General features: G+C 44.8%; 1 protein-coding gene across 1 annotated transcript in view; it reads right to left on the reverse strand.

The window, feature by feature from the left end:
* Positions 1 to 2,312: 2,312 nt before the first annotated feature.
* MLH1 (MUTL-homolog 1) overlaps positions 2,313 to 15,504 on the reverse strand; it is a 102,404-nt gene continuing 89,212 nt past the window's right edge. The window contains exons 12-16 of the mRNA XM_087373158.1: positions 4,326 to 4,491; positions 3,985 to 4,146; positions 3,658 to 3,829; positions 3,218 to 3,387; positions 2,313 to 2,942 (exon numbers count right to left, since the gene is read on the reverse strand). Of these exons, the coding sequence (XP_087229284.1) occupies positions 2,898 to 2,942; positions 3,218 to 3,387; positions 3,658 to 3,829; positions 3,985 to 4,146; positions 4,326 to 4,491 (715 nt within the window). The 3' untranslated portion in view covers positions 2,313 to 2,897. The remainder of the gene's footprint in view (positions 2,943 to 3,217; positions 3,388 to 3,657; positions 3,830 to 3,984; positions 4,147 to 4,325; positions 4,492 to 15,504) is intronic.

The raw sequence follows: 15,504 nt of genomic DNA on the forward strand, positions 1-15,504 counted from the left end.
AACTTTGTGATAGAGCTCTTAGAGGATCAACCAAGGGAAAAGTTTACTTCTGTCTCCGTGCTCGAAGTATCCTATCGCGGTGTTTGAGTGCCTCATGAACGAAACCTACCAAACGACGCTGGTCTGGGAAGAAGATGAGTCCGATCGAAATCCCATAGTTATCTCTGAAGAGGCAGTAGAAACATCCACGGATCTCATAGTAAATAGGACATCTGAAGATGAAGTGCTCCTCTATCTCAACCTCCTGCATGTCACACAAAGTGCATCTGCGCCTTTGCCTGAGTAGTCGCTTTGCTCTATTGCTCTTGATACGAAATCTATGCAAAGAAACTAAAAACTGTCCAAGAGAGATCCTCAGTGAGAGGTAAGTAAATATGTGTGTATCCTGGTAGGTTAATGAAACCCTCCGCTTTGTTATGTAACAAGTGATCTTTGTAAAAGCCCAGCTTCACTGGAAGATCACTCGAGCCCAAGTCCGGAATGTGTGTAGTTGTAATAGATCCTCACGAATAACTTGATTGACCTTGTGTGATAGCTGGAAAGGAGGTAGTCTGTCCATGTGGAGCTCAAGTCCCTCAAACCATCTCTTTGTGCATGCATACCAGCAACTCTGGTCCCCTCCTGCTGCAAGTGCCATAGAAGAGGACAGTGCTAGCCATGGTAGCTTGCTACGTCTAGAGATGTAATCCCCATACTTCCTGACTCGGTACAAATACGTGATGACCTGAAATGCAACATCTAGCTATAATGGGAGTGACCCAAACTCTGTCCAAATGATCTAGTGAGGAACGAATGGCTTACCACGGATCATCGATGATAACATGAGAATCTGTAACCGCTCCACCCTGGGCTACTCTGTATCCGATAAGTTCAGCCCCGGCATGAACTGCCATACATATCCACTGGATGGACCAAGGAGTCAAAAAGAAACCCTTTGGTTCGTGGGTCCTGAAAGTGAGCGAAAGCACTGTCTCTCTAGTCTGGCCAATGAAGCATTTCCTCTGCTCAAGCGTGCCTGCATCACGAGACTCAGTGTGAAGATGGATCCGCAAAATACAACCCCAAGATAAGCATATGATGAAACCACCTCAACAAGTGACCCATCAAATGCGAACTGCTCTTAACACATGATGCCTCGAGATGTATTGAAGATCATAACCTTGGTTTTACCTAGGCTAACCTTCAATCATGAGACTCACAAAACGACTGTAGTGCGTCAAGGTGTCTCTGGAGCCTCTCTACTGAGGAAGACAACAAAGCTACGTCATCTACGTAAAACAGTACCCGAATCAGTGTGCCTGCAAGAGAGCAACCAACCCCCCTGTGTCTGCATCACTGTCTCAAGCTCGTCAATGTAGAGACCAAACAAGATAAATGATAACAGATATCCTTGTTTGACCCCGATAGTGCTCATGATCTCATCTGTCCACCAAGATCCTGTCCGGACTCTACCTGAAACTCTCATGTAAAGTGCCATGACAATCCAAATAATCTCCTGATCGTAACCCAAATCTTGTAGGCGTCATATGAGACGAGCTCTCGAAACGTTGTCAAATGCCTTGCGAAAATCCACAAAGTAACAGTAAACCCTCTGCTTCCGTGCTCTCGTCTCCTCGATGATCACGCCATAATCCGGCTTGTGCTCCTGCTCTAAGTCCTTGACACTCCAAAAATCTGCTAATCTTAAAATCAAGTACCAATGCATAAATCTTTGACATGACATGTCCAATCATAATGGTCCAGTAGTTCTCCGAGCTCATGGGATTCCCTGCCTCGTGAATAGGTGAGATAGTGTTAATGGTCCAGGTACGTGGAAACCCCAAACAAACAGCTTCATTAAATAGCTTTGCCAAGATCGAGGCTAAGAGGTTAATCCCATATGCAATGAACTCAGTGCATAGTCCCTCATCATCCTTCGCTCGACCATTATGAAGTTTCATTACGACATCCTTTACCCCCCCCTAGTGTATGAGAGAGAGAGAGAGAGAGAGATGTCTTTTTCTGCTCATATGTGGTATTTGCCATGTGTATTACTCTCATATCATGCCCATTGTGTGCATTAGATAGGCCACACCTTGAATGAAAGACGCAGTTTTTAAGGGTCATTCATCAACACACTCTATGATAAGGAAGAGATTGTGAACATCATGTGCATCCTAGAGTTACTAGACAAAATGAAAGAGAAGATCTTCCAAGAAGTGTGCTGAGAATTACATGGTTTTCCAGAAGTATCAAATTCCTAGAAGTAGAGGAAGCGACCTAATTGTTCTATCTGCTAGCTTGAGGATCTACTTCTAACAACAAAGGGAGCCTATAGGTTTATTGAATGAGTTCTTACATATTTTAAATCCTAGGGTTTGTTAAAAGATCTTAATCATCATAAATTCACGTCACAAGGTCAAAAGAGTAAAAGAGAGGACGAGGGAGATGCATAAGCTAGCAAGGAGTAGGGCTGGTCGAAACAAGCCAATATTAGGTCAAAGAGGGCTGAGCCAAGGAGAGAGTGCACACATGCTGTAGGGGTGTGTAGTCTCCAGTGTGACTCACGTGTCATGGGGATCTTGGAGGAATGCCGATGGAGTCTCCCACTCCATGCTACTCCTTGTGGAGGCTATGCTAGTCCATGCTGCTACTTGTGGGAGCTATGCAAGCACGTACGGTTGGCTTGTGCAGTTGTTGCAATGTGAATCCTCATGAGACAAAGGAGAAGGGAGGGGAAGAGAGAGCAACACTCCCTAAACCCGAAGTGTGAAAAGGTGTCCAAATTTACATGAAGTGAGCATTAAAAATTTAATAATTGCAGAACCACTTGCAAAGGGAAAATGTACAGTATATACAGAGGGTGTTTCAAAACCCCCCCTCTTACTGGTGACAAATCTGATGTTCTTTGGAAAAACTCAACATCTTTCAAAAATCTTATAAAGGTTCTCAAGGCAGGCCACCTGCCAAAAACAATATGAAGATGTTAACATCACTTTAGACTTTGTGAACACTCAAAACACAAAACCAGCTAGCTAAAACCATTTAGTCAGCTAATTAATATTAGTATGGATAAACTTGTACGAAGCTTCCTAACAACGACTGTCTCGTACAATTCCTAACCATTTAGTCGGCTAATTAATATTAGTATGAATAGTCTTGTACGAAGCTTCATAACAATTGTCTCATACAATCGCCCCAACTTAATGAAGGTGTATCAAAAGCATATTTTACTCACCTGGACAGCTGTCCCATCCGAGGCCATGTGATTTGGTGGTTTCAAGAACAATTTCAAGGCAGGAAACAACACATGCTCTATTGTCCACTCTCTTTGAGCCCAAGTTCTTTCTGCTTCCGTGACCAGCTCTTCATCAATCTCAAGTGTCCCCTCTTTGTGGCGAGAAGCATCTACATGCCAAACACTTCTTTATCAACTTGTGTTCTAGCAAAACCAACATGCAAGCCAGACTTATCCAGAAAATTTGTTTGAAATCAAGAAACCTCGTCCCATAACACTTCTATCTTGAGTTTAATTATCCAGGAGACAATAACATGGACCAAGTTTGTTTCAACATTTTTACACTGCTGGTTAGATGTCATCATGAGCCAGCTAATGTGCAAAACTTTGTAGACAATTTATAAGTTCTGGCAGCACGGTGGACAAAATCATTATCTTACCTTCTCCAGGTGTCTCATTGAGTTCCGCAGAGGACTCTTGTTCCTTTCTGAGTTGATAGTATTCTATTCCATCCTCCGAGGGGTTTGGTAGCAATGGGGGATGAATAGCATAAAAGTCTGCCAAGGCAGCAGCAAAGGTCTCAAAGCACTCTTTTTCTGTGTCCCAATCAACCTGTGTTTCAAAAATTCCCTGGCCTTCAACGGCTGGTTCCAATTTGTACTAAAAGATAGCTATATGACTACAAAACAGTATCTACTAGTAGTATAGCAAAATATTCCTTGCTACAAGCCTACAAATCCATCAGAGTTGCAATTACAATCACTTACACAGTTGCCTACACTTAACAGAAAATGAGGAAGCCGATCCATATCAGGGGTGTACTGATCCAATACAATTGGTATAGCACATACGTTTCCGTCTGCATCAATATCAAACGAGAAGTACTCGTGTAGCATTTCTGCTTTTTTGGCTAATATATTCGTGTTTAACTGCAAAACACATAAATATAATGAGGTTCTCACAAATTGGCTTGTTTTAACTACCCAAAAAAGATAACAAAGGGCCTCTAGCAGCCTCAAAAGGAAAAGAAAATGAAGTGAACCCATGCAGGTGACCTATACTATCAAGCCTCAAGCCACCCTGAAGGACAATGGCAAGTCAAAATTACCTTTGCTATTCCATCTTTCGGTCCGTCATTCTCAGTCCATCTACCTAAACGCTCCTCTTCATCCAAAGCTAGTAAAATCAAATCATACACAGGTGCTGGATTGGTCAGCCGCATGGCATTGAAATGAGCAAATCTTCGAAGAGTTTGCTGGTATATAAGCTCTTTACTGTAATCCACAGCAGAGCAAGAGAGAAACAAAATCAAGGCTAATAATTTCCAAAGATCAATACTAAATTTTGAGAAAACCATAATGCAGCTACAGGTCTTTGAAAATTAAAGACAGCTAAAGATCTTTAAATAGATGCACATCTACTTAAAAGAACGTTCACCACAAAAAACAAAAGAAAGTGAAATTCATATCATCATTGCTGTGCAAGTGAAGCTAGGGGATTAAGGCTCCCTCACTCCCAAGTGCAGACACACAAAGGTTGAATTGCACAATTTCAACCTCCAAACTTGTAGGTTCTGCCTCTAAATCTACTGCCGTGATAACAATCTTGCAGACAAATTATCCATAGCATCCTATACCAGAACAAACCACCCCTCTGGATTTATCACCAACCTTAGTAAGATCTAAGGCATGTTACAAAGTCAGATCAAATGCTTTCTAGATTTGTGAATCAGGAAATCCAATCCAATTTTCTCTTCTCTCCCACATAAATGAATATTAGGGCTTCCCTTGACCTATATATCATGTAAATCTGCTGGCTTTGAGAGAGAGACAGAGGGTGGGATTCAGTCAAGACACAAATTTTGAGTCTGTGTTCATACATAGATGAGTGACTCACATACTGTTCATCCAGATATTTGTTTCATCGTCCACAATATAAAGGTTAACCCTACACTGTATCAAGTATGATATCAAGCCACAGTGGCCTGGATATTAATTCGGGGATCCCATGCATTGAATGACACATTAGCATTGCAAATCAGCGAAATTCATGAAATTTTCGGAGTAGCTAGTCAATATTCTATGCATCAGCCTGGGCATTTTCTTCTCTAGTACTGAGCTCACTTCCAACTGTTTGCACAACTGTTTTGCCTCCTCCCACAAAGGCTTAAGTATTTTGTTGCACACCTGCCAAGTTCCTTGCATGTACCAAAACCGAATACTCAGCTTCATTATTTGAGGTTACTCAGTTTATTTTTGTCCCCTCCACTGAAATTTCTCGTCTTTCAAGACCACATAAGCACATTCCTATGCTTCCCCTTCCTATGTTCCTTTGAAATGCTCCGTCAACGTATACTGTATATACTGGCTCATTCCTGATTTTCCAACATCCTCCGCTATCTCCTTCCTTGTGAGCATGTCTGTTAAGGTAGCACCGATAGAATTCTCCGTGACAAAAGAGAACTGAAATTGTATAATTCCGCCGAACACTTTGCAAATCTCTCCAAAAATTGGGCTCTTTACAGGATATTGTATGATCACTGAAATTTGTCAGAAAGACTAAGGGCGTATGATCTAAACTTGTGTATAGCAAATATAAATGAACCCCCCCACCTTCTCTATTTCTTTTTCTTTTTTTTTCATAAAAGAGACTTCTATTAAGTAAGAAAGAAACTCGCTAGAGCAAGCTCTGAGCGAAAATACAATATCATGAAATCATGAGGATAAATAAAACCCCCTCAAAGTGAGGTGGAAAACAACCAAGGTTGAGGCTGAAAGTGCCACCTCAACCCTGTAGGATTCTTAGAGAAGAAAGGAGAGTCCTTCCATTCCCTGAAGAAAGAAGCCTTCCTAGCTGAGGCTGCACGGGAGTCTCCCTATATACACATCCATATGGCCATCAAAGTATGTACGGTGTCTGTCCAGATACTAGCCAAAGTGTGTGAGGGATGAACTCGAGTACCCTCCATAGCCTATGTTGCCAGGATGCTATGCTCGCTAAAATCTCCCAAGAAGTATCCACCAAGGCATGTACATCTGTAAAAGGAAGGTGTGGTACCACATCCAACGAACATGACTCAATCTGAAGACATCAAACCAAAATGGCCCGAGAGGAGTCAAGTCTCTCATAAAGAATGGGGAGTGGGCAAAGTGACTGAAAATCTTGCCTACCCCCATCCAAATCATCCTCGCCTGTCTGCAATCTCATAAACAATGCTGAATAGTCTCCGAAGCAGAGAGGCAACGAGGGCAAGTAGGGTCGGCTCCGAACCTGGATCTCCAAAGGTTCACTGCAATCCCACCATGGATAGAAAGCCAAAAGAAAAGAGTGATCTTTCTATTCATGTGGGATTTCCAGAGTCTCCTCCAGAAGCACCTCCATGCGGATGATCGACGGGATTCATAGCTGTACCCCTCACTTTTGGACGTTTACCTAACCACCGCGTAGATCCACCCTTTCCCGAACCCTCTACAGATCCGCAGTGATATCAAATGTCTCCTAATGAGCAACTCTGGAAGGTCTCCAACCTCTACCACTGAGCTGAAATCTCCTGGCATTACTGACCGTGTAACGAAAGAAGGGGATGCTCTTCTCTCGATGCCCTGCGTCAATCCACTCCCACTCTCCAGGGTCCCACTGTAAATACCTAATGGGAACTCCCCCGTAAAGCCAAAGCCTCCAAGACCCGGAGGAGAGAAGCCGGGGGTCTGGGTCGAGGAACCACTCTGAATCTGATCCCTACACCAAAAGACCTACAACCCTGATAGGCTGAAAAGCAGACTCAAGCAAGATGTCCTCTGTGGATCTGAGCAATCTGCCACCATCCTGCACAGTAAAAACTAAAGCATCCTCCTGTGCATCTCGAAAGGCCAAAACCTGAAGCAGAACACTGCCTCTCATAAAAGTACCTGCCCAAGTGGAGCAAGTGAGTGGCATATCATCTGTGTCTACCCACTCCTCTGGAAGGGCTGCCTCAATCTGCAAGATCCTCCCTGCACTCCCTCTGAGATGTCCTGTCAACTGAGACTTTGTCTCCTCTGGAAGCCTCCGAAAAGCTTTCCAAGACCCCAAAGATGATGCAGGTCCCCTCTCCCACCTGGACCACTGCATGTAGAGTGAGGCACCAAGTGGTCTGCCATGATCATCTAAAATACTGTCATTCCACATGATGGGTTGCCTATCAATCTCTTCACGAGAGAAAGAAGGAATCCTCCGAAGAGTGCTCCTAAAACTGGCCCATGCTTTCAGAATGGCAACCATGAGAGGGGATGAAGGTGATCTGAGGTGTCTTGTGGTGAAGATCCACCTAATACTACTCATCCACCAGTCTCCTCCTGAAGAAGGTGTGCACCTCTGAATGTTGCTGATAAGAAAGGCCTTCCACGGTTCCTGCCCTGGCATAAGTCCCCGCACCACCATCTTGCAAAGTAAAGCTCTGCACTGCAAATCTGGATCAATAATATTAAGACCCCTTTCCTGTGTAGGGGGGATGAGGGTCTCCCAAGCCACCCTGGCTAAGGTATCTGCTGTGCCATCAAGCCCACTCCAAAGAAAATTTATGATCGGTCTCCTGAGCTGAGTGATGCAGTCCCTAGAATAGCACTAGCAAGAACAAACAAACCAGGCCGTGGCCAAGAGGACCTGGTTGTCCACCACAACTCTAGAGGCAAGATCCAGCTTGGCTGAGCTCCAAAAAAGGAGCTTCCTCCTGATGCTCTCCAACGCGGGAGCAAACTGCTGTGTGGAAGAAATATCCAAGCCGACCTGGCAGCCCAAATATCTGACAGGCACACCCCTCTGAACCCAAGTAAATCCTATGTCAAGCCCCCAAACTGGAGTGTCCTCATCACTGATCCAAAAGCCATTGGATTTATGCCAATTTATCTGTGCCCCCGCCGCCAAGAAAAATAAATCTAATGCTGTCCTGAAAGAAGTGAACGTCTGTGGAGTGGCATCCAGGTAAACTGCTGTGTCATCTGCCAACTCACTGTCAAGCAACTCCTCTTTCCTTCTAATGGGAAGTCTCAGGCCAAAGATGTCAGCTTGAGATCGAACATAGATACTCATAGCTTCAGCCACGAACAAAAAAAGGAAAGGAGCAAGGGGGCATCCCTGACGGACTGATCTGGAAATCTGAAATCTCTCACCCCTTACCCCACCAATAGGTACCTGGCTGTGGGCTGATCTATACAAGGAGGAAACACCTCTGATCCAAGCATCAGTAAAGCCAAAACGTAGAAGGGTGCCATCCAAAAAACCCCAATCTACTCTGTCATAAGCTTTCTCAAAATCCAAAAGTAGAATGGCTAGATTCTGGCCGCTCTGCATGGCCCACTCTGAAGTTCCCCAGAAAGAGAAAATGTTATCAAAAATGCTTTGCCATGCACAAATCCCGTCTGAGTGTCATGAATAAGATCTGGGAGAAGGGGCTCCAATCGGAGGCTGATTGCCTTGGCGTAACAAGTCCCCAGAAGTGTGATAGGCCTCCACTAGGACACTAGATTTCTGCAACCTCCTTTCGGGATAAGGTGTAAGTGACCCAAGCATCTCACCAGAGTTGCAGGGCTGAAGTAATGTAGTCTCCAATCATATCCCAATATGCAATGAAAAAAGAGGGGGTAAGGCCATCTGAACCTGGGCACTTGCCCTTGTGAAGGGCTGAAAGTGCAGTCCAGAACTCTGTGTTGGTGAAAGGTGCATCAAGCAAAACATGCATATCAGGTTTCACCAACAAAGGGATGCTCTGCCAAATAACCTGTCTAGCATCCTCTCTATCCCGTGTGTCAGGATCAGCAGTAAGAAGGGCGGCATAGAAATCTGAAGCTATGCGCAAGACATCATCAGGATCTGTCTGTAAAACCCCATGTGAGTCAATAAGTTGAGATACACTCTCTCTAATATGTCTAGGGCCAAGAGTAGAGAAAAAGTGTTTATTGACTCTGCCACCCATCTGAATCCAGAAGGACTCTCGTGCATGAAAGGCATACTCCGCTCTCTGATCAAGCAATACCTACTGATGAGCCCTTGCTGCAGCAAGGCGCTCCTGAATCCAAGCATCTGAAGGCCATTTCTACTCTTCCCTCTGCAAAGCTGCCAATTGGTGGTGAACACCAATCTCACGTCTCAGAATATCTCGTCTCCTAGTACGAGCAACTGAGAGGTAGGAGTCGCTAATACCAGAAAGGGCAGCAGCTACCTATGATGGCAATGGCTGTCCACCCTGGACATGAGAAATCCATATCTGCAGGGCTGCCTCTGTAAGGTCCTCCTCTGTGTACAAGGCATCTGGAATCCTAATGCTGGCAGATCGGCCTCTCAAGTGAGGCTCTGAGATAGCCAGCACAACAGACCTTCTCTATTTCTGAATACCTCCTCCCAGCATCCAATAGACAAAAAGCATGATATATAGGCTGCATATACCATTCTCTCCTTTCTGCAATAAGTTAGTAGCTATGGCATCCTTGAGACACTGACACTGACAAAGAAATCTTCCTTCCATCCATGACTGCCATCTCTATAGGATCTCTTTCACTTTCGCAAACATTTTTTGGGTCTATCCTTTCCATACAAATTCTATCCCCTTTTTTGTTAGCTGATGCAATGGTATTGCTGAGACCTTTCTAAGGTCCATCTCAATCCTCTTGACTGAAATGATATGTCGAAGGACTCTTCTGCTGTCCATGACATTTATTGGGATTTAGATTCCTCGAGCATCATCCATTCTCTTGAGAGCCAAACGAATGTTCTCCAATCGAATTGCAAATGAAAAAGTCAATTATAAAAAACCATATGAACTTCCCCAAATACACATGAACCTTTCAAAGTACAGGCGCAATGACCAAACCAAATAGCATAACGTAGAATGCATGTCCCCCAATGTGTCACAAACATAGTTTTCCTCTTATCTTCCTCTGGAATGTGAGACTAGTAATACTGTACGTACCCATGGCATCCAGTCTACCTTTCATGTCTAGCCAATGTTCTGATTCTAGAAAGGAAGGGGGTAAATACTCCTCTTCGTGCAAGCATTCAATGGATGCATATCTACACAAATCCACCAATTCCCCCTTTCTTTGGTGTGACTACTATGGCTGACACTCATTTCGAACTCTCCACAAGAAAGCTAAATCCTAAAGATAAGTGCCTCTTTCTCTCTGTTTTAGCAATTCTCCTTTGACACTCTATGTAGGAGCAGTTTTTTCATAAAAGAGACTTCTATTAAGTAAGAAAGAAACCCGCTAGAGCAACCTCTGTGCGGAAATACACCATGCTAAGCATGTAATAAAAAACACCTCAGAGGAATGAGGTAGAAAGAAACCAAGTCTGAGGCTGAAAATGCCATCTCAACCCTGTAGAAGTCTCAGCAAAGAAGGGAGAGTCTCTCCAATATCTGATAAAAGTAACTCTCCAGGAGGAGGCTGCTCGAGATGATCCTTACATGATCGCCCAAATGGCCATCAAAGTGTGTATCGTATCTGTCCAAGTACTGGCCAAGATCTGAGAAGAGTGAACCTGAGAACCCTCCAAAGCCTCAGTGCATCTGGCTCTCCAAATGTGCCATGCTGCAATGCTAGCTAGGATCTCCCATGGAGTGTCGACCAAGGAGTGAGTAGCCCTGAAAAGAGTGGCCGGAACATCCTCTAGAGAGCACGACTCACCAACTGTCGTCGGATGTGAAGAGCCCAAGAGGAATCAAGTCTCTCAAAAAATACCTGGGGCCCGAAGAGTAAGCCAAGCCACTGATCCCCAGGTCATATAGAAAGGTAGGCGAACAAAAGTGCTGAAAATTCTTGCAATCCCCTTCCATATGATTCTCGCCTGTCTGCAATCCCAAAGGCAGTGCTATATTGTCTCCAAAGCAGAAAGGCAGCGAGGGCAAGAAGGGTCAGCTCCGAACCTGGATCTCCAATGCTTTACTGCTATCCCACCATGAATAGAAAGCCAAAAGAAGAGAGTGATTTTTCTATTTCGGTGGGATTTCCAGAGTCTCTGCCAAAAAAATTTCTGCAAGTCAACAAGAATTTGAAAGTTCTCCCAATGATGAGCTCTGGTGGGCCTCCAACCCCTACAGCTAAGCTGGAATTTCCTGGCATTACTGACCGTGTAACGAAAGAAGGGGATGCCCTTCTCTCCGTGCCCTTCATCTATCCATTCCCATTCCCCAGGGTCCCACTGCAAAAACTTAATTGGGACACCTCCATAGAGCCACAGCCTCCATGAGCCAAGGGCGAGGAGAAGCGGGTCAGCATCCAAGTACCACTATGAAAGAGAGCCATGCTCCATGAAGCCCACTATCCTGACTGGCTGATACGGTACCTCCAACAAGATATCGTCTATGGATCTGGACAGCCTGCCCCCCGAAGAAACATAAAAAACTAAGGCATCCTCATGTGTGTCAAGCAAAGCAATCACTTGTAAAGGAACTCCCAATCTAGAAAATGCCCCCATCCACGTGGAGCAAGTAATAGGCACGTCATCTGTGTCCACCCAATCCAAGGGCAAAGCTGCATCAATTTGTTGGACTCTCCCTGCACTCCCTCTGAGATTAAGAACCATCTGGGCCTATCAATCTACAGGAAGCTTCCTGAAGGCTTTCCATGCTCCCACCGTAGATGCAGGGCCCCTCTCCCATCTTGGCCACTGCATGTAAGGAGAAGCTCCAAGTGGTCTGCCAAGCTCATCCAAAATCCTGTCATTCCACATGATAGGCTGCCTTTCAATCTCTTCACGGGTGGATAGGGGAATCCTGTGAAAAGCACTCCTGAAGCTGGTCCATACTTTCAGGATAGCAACCATAAGAGGGGAAGAGGGAGACCTGAGGTGGGCTGTGGTGAAAACCCATCTAGTACTGTGTCCAATCCTCTCCTGAAGTGGGCGTGCGAGACTGTATGCATCTGATTAAAAAATCCTTCCAAGGCTCTTGCCCTGGCGTAAGCCCTCTCACAACGAACTTGCAGAGTAAAGCTCTGAACTGTAGATTTGGGTTGATGATATTCAAACCCCCTTCTCTTGTAGGAAGAATCAAGGTCTCCCAAGCCAACCTGGCTGTAACATCAGTTGTGCCATCTAGACCACTCCATAAAAAGTTTCGTACAGGCCTCTTAAGCTGAGTGATACAATCCCTAGAGTGGCACCAACAAGAGCACACAAACCATGATGTGGCTAGAAGAACCTGGTTAACCACACCACCACCCTGGAAGCCAAGTCAAGTTTGGCTGAGCTCCAGAAAAGGAGCTTTCTTCTGATGCTTTCAAACACCGGAGCAAACTGTTGTGAAGGAGAGATGCCCACCCCAACCTGGCAGCCCAAATATCTGACGGAGATGCCCCTCTGTACCCAAGTGAAGCCAATATCATTACCCCAATCTGGAGTGTCATCCTTGCAAATCCAAAAACCACTGGATTTATGCCAATTAATGTGTGCACCTGCAGCCGTGCAAAACAAATCCAAGGCTGCCCGGAAGGAAGTGACTGTCCTAGGGGAGGCATCCAAAAAAACAGCCGTGTCATCTGCCAACTCACTATCCAGGAGCTCTTCTTCCCGGCGGATAGGAAGCCTCAGCCCATAAATATCAACTTGAGATCTAATGTAGATACTCATAGCTTCCGCCACAAACTGAAAAAGAAACGGGGCAAGAGGACAATCCTGGAGAACAGATCTGGAAATCTAAAACCTGTCTCCTCTTACCCCCTTAATGAGCAACTGGCTATGGGCTGATCTTTAGAGAGAGAATACTCCTCTAATCCATGCATCTGAAAAACCAAAGCGAGATAGAGTACCCTCTAAAAAATCCCAGTCTACTCTATCGTAAGCTTTCTCAAAGTCCAAGAGTAGAATGGCCAATCTCTGGCGGCTCTGCATGGCCCATTCTGAGGCCTCCCAAAATGAGAAAATATTATCAAAAATACTCACAAACCCTGTCTGCGTGTCATGAATCAAATCTGGAAGAAAAACCTATAGCCACAGACTGATGGCTTTCACCAGAATCTTGTAAAAAGTGCCCAACAGAGTGATGGGTCTCCATTGAGACACAAGATTCCTATTACCCCCCTTTGGGATGAGATGAATGAGACCATCTGTAAGTGAGTCCGGCATCTCACCAAAGTCCCACACGCCTTGCAGGGCTGATGTAATGTGATCACCAATCTGCTCCCAAAAAGTAATAAAAAAGGAGGAAAGTCCATCTGAACCTGGGCACTTGCCCTTGTGAAGGGCAAGTAATGCAGTCTTGAATTTTGCATTGGTGAAAGGTGCATCCAGAGAAACATACATCTCATCCTTCACCAATACAGGAATACACTGCCAAATAACCTCTCTGGCATCATCAATGGCCTATGTGCCTGGATTTGCAGTAAGAAGGGATGCAAAAAAATATGAGGCTACACGCATGACAGCATCAGGATCTGATTGTAACACCCCGTCTGAGTCAACAAGCTGCGAAACACTATCTCTACTATGTCTAAGCCCATGAGTAGAGAAAAAGTGTTTGTTGACCCTGCCACCCATCTGAATCCAAAAGGATTCCCGTGCATGAAAGGCATATTCTGCTCTCTGATCCAACAATGTCTGCAAATGAGCCCTTGCTGCAGCAAGGCGCTCCTAAATCCAAGCATCTGTGGGCCTCTTCTGCTCTTCCCTCTGAAGGGACGCTAACTGCTGGCGTATACCAATCTCACATCTGAGAATCTCACGTCTCCTAGAATCAGCGACTGTACGATAATAGTCACTAATTCCGGATAAGGCTGCAGCTATCTGAGATGGGTGGACAGCTCCACCATGTATGTGAGAAACCCAAATATGTAAAATATCCTCCGTGAGGCTCTCCTCTGCATAAAAAGCATCCGGAATCCTGACACTCGCAGAGCGTCCTCTCCGATGAGGCTCAAGAACCTGCAACACCACTTGAAAATGATATGAGGTGAAAACCCCAGTAGAAATGCATACACATCCTCCTTTGTCAAGTGCCCAATCGTCTACATAAAATCTCCCAATCCGTGCATGAATGGGCATGTGTATTCTCCTATTCGACCAAGAGTATAGGAGTGACTGTGGCATAATATGAAAGGCATCATCCAACCAAGTGTCCCTGCCACTGAACTGAAAGAGGAAGGCATCCCAAGCTGCCCTCTCCAAAGAATGAATTTCACCCTGTCTGCCTCCCTTTTTGTCTGAAGGCAACTCGACCATGTTGAAGTCGCCACCAATGATTCAAGAATCTGCAATGGGGGCCCAAGAGAGTAACTCCTTCCAAAAGGAGATCCGCTCCCCTCTGAGTCCACAAAGAGAGCCCGTTTGTCTTTTGTTACTAAAGCAGTTTGACATTGACAGTCGTGAGTCCACAAAGAGAGCCCGTTTGTCTTTTGTTACTGGCCTCTGATGCTCCACTAATCTCAGCTAAGAAACACTTAAGATTCTCTGTTTCCTTGGACCCCTCACACAGGTCATTTTCCTCCAAATGCAAAGTAAATCCAGGGGATGTCATCTTCCTCATTGCCTCCATCCATATCGACGTCATTAACAAGGAGTTCGCATGCACATGTGGAACTTCAGATGCTTCAAAAAGTTTGCTGACAACCCATCAATAGCAGTCATGTCATTGGAAACTGAAGTCGAAAAGATAGTAGATACCTTGGAGGTGGAGGTGCTGCTGCCCTATCTCCCCCATTGCTAGAGGAAGCTATCTCCTAATATGATGCTTTTAGGGCTGGTTAGTTGATTCCCAAAAAGAATCATTTGCTGGATGGCGGCCCATTACACTCATGCCAGTCATTTATAAGGTGGTTGCCAAAATGGTGGTTGATAGAATAAAAAGTTTTCTGTGTGATGGTCTACATCCTACCCAATATGGCTTCGTCCCTTGCAAACACACCACTGATAATACCGCAAATGCCTGTGTTGGGATAGAATATGCAAAGTATACTCAGGAGGATGTACTCGCTGCAAGTAGACATTGAAAGATCATAGTGGTAGGAAGAGAAACAAGCTAACACGAGGAATGGAAAGGAAAGATAACAAGCATAATGGAAATGAAATGGAAAGAAAATGAAAGCAATGGACAAGTACTCACATGATACCAAAGAGCTTGATGTTGACTGATATTTTAGACAATAGACAAGTACAACACTAAATGTGTGCCACTAGACTCTAGAAGGTCACAATGTCTATGGGATATCTCCCAATATGACACGTGGCATGTCTAGGACTCACTAGACTATAAAACCACACCTAGAACACTTATTTTAGACTCACTTTGGCTTCATATTCCAACACCCCCTCATGAAGGCAAG

This window comes from Dipteris shenzhenensis, chromosome 4 (genome assembly GCF_047967505.1).
Source record: "Dipteris shenzhenensis isolate YYH24624 ecotype China chromosome 4, Dip_SZ_1.0, whole genome shotgun sequence".
Classification (NCBI taxonomy): domain Eukaryota; kingdom Viridiplantae; phylum Streptophyta; class Polypodiopsida; order Gleicheniales; family Dipteridaceae; genus Dipteris; species Dipteris shenzhenensis.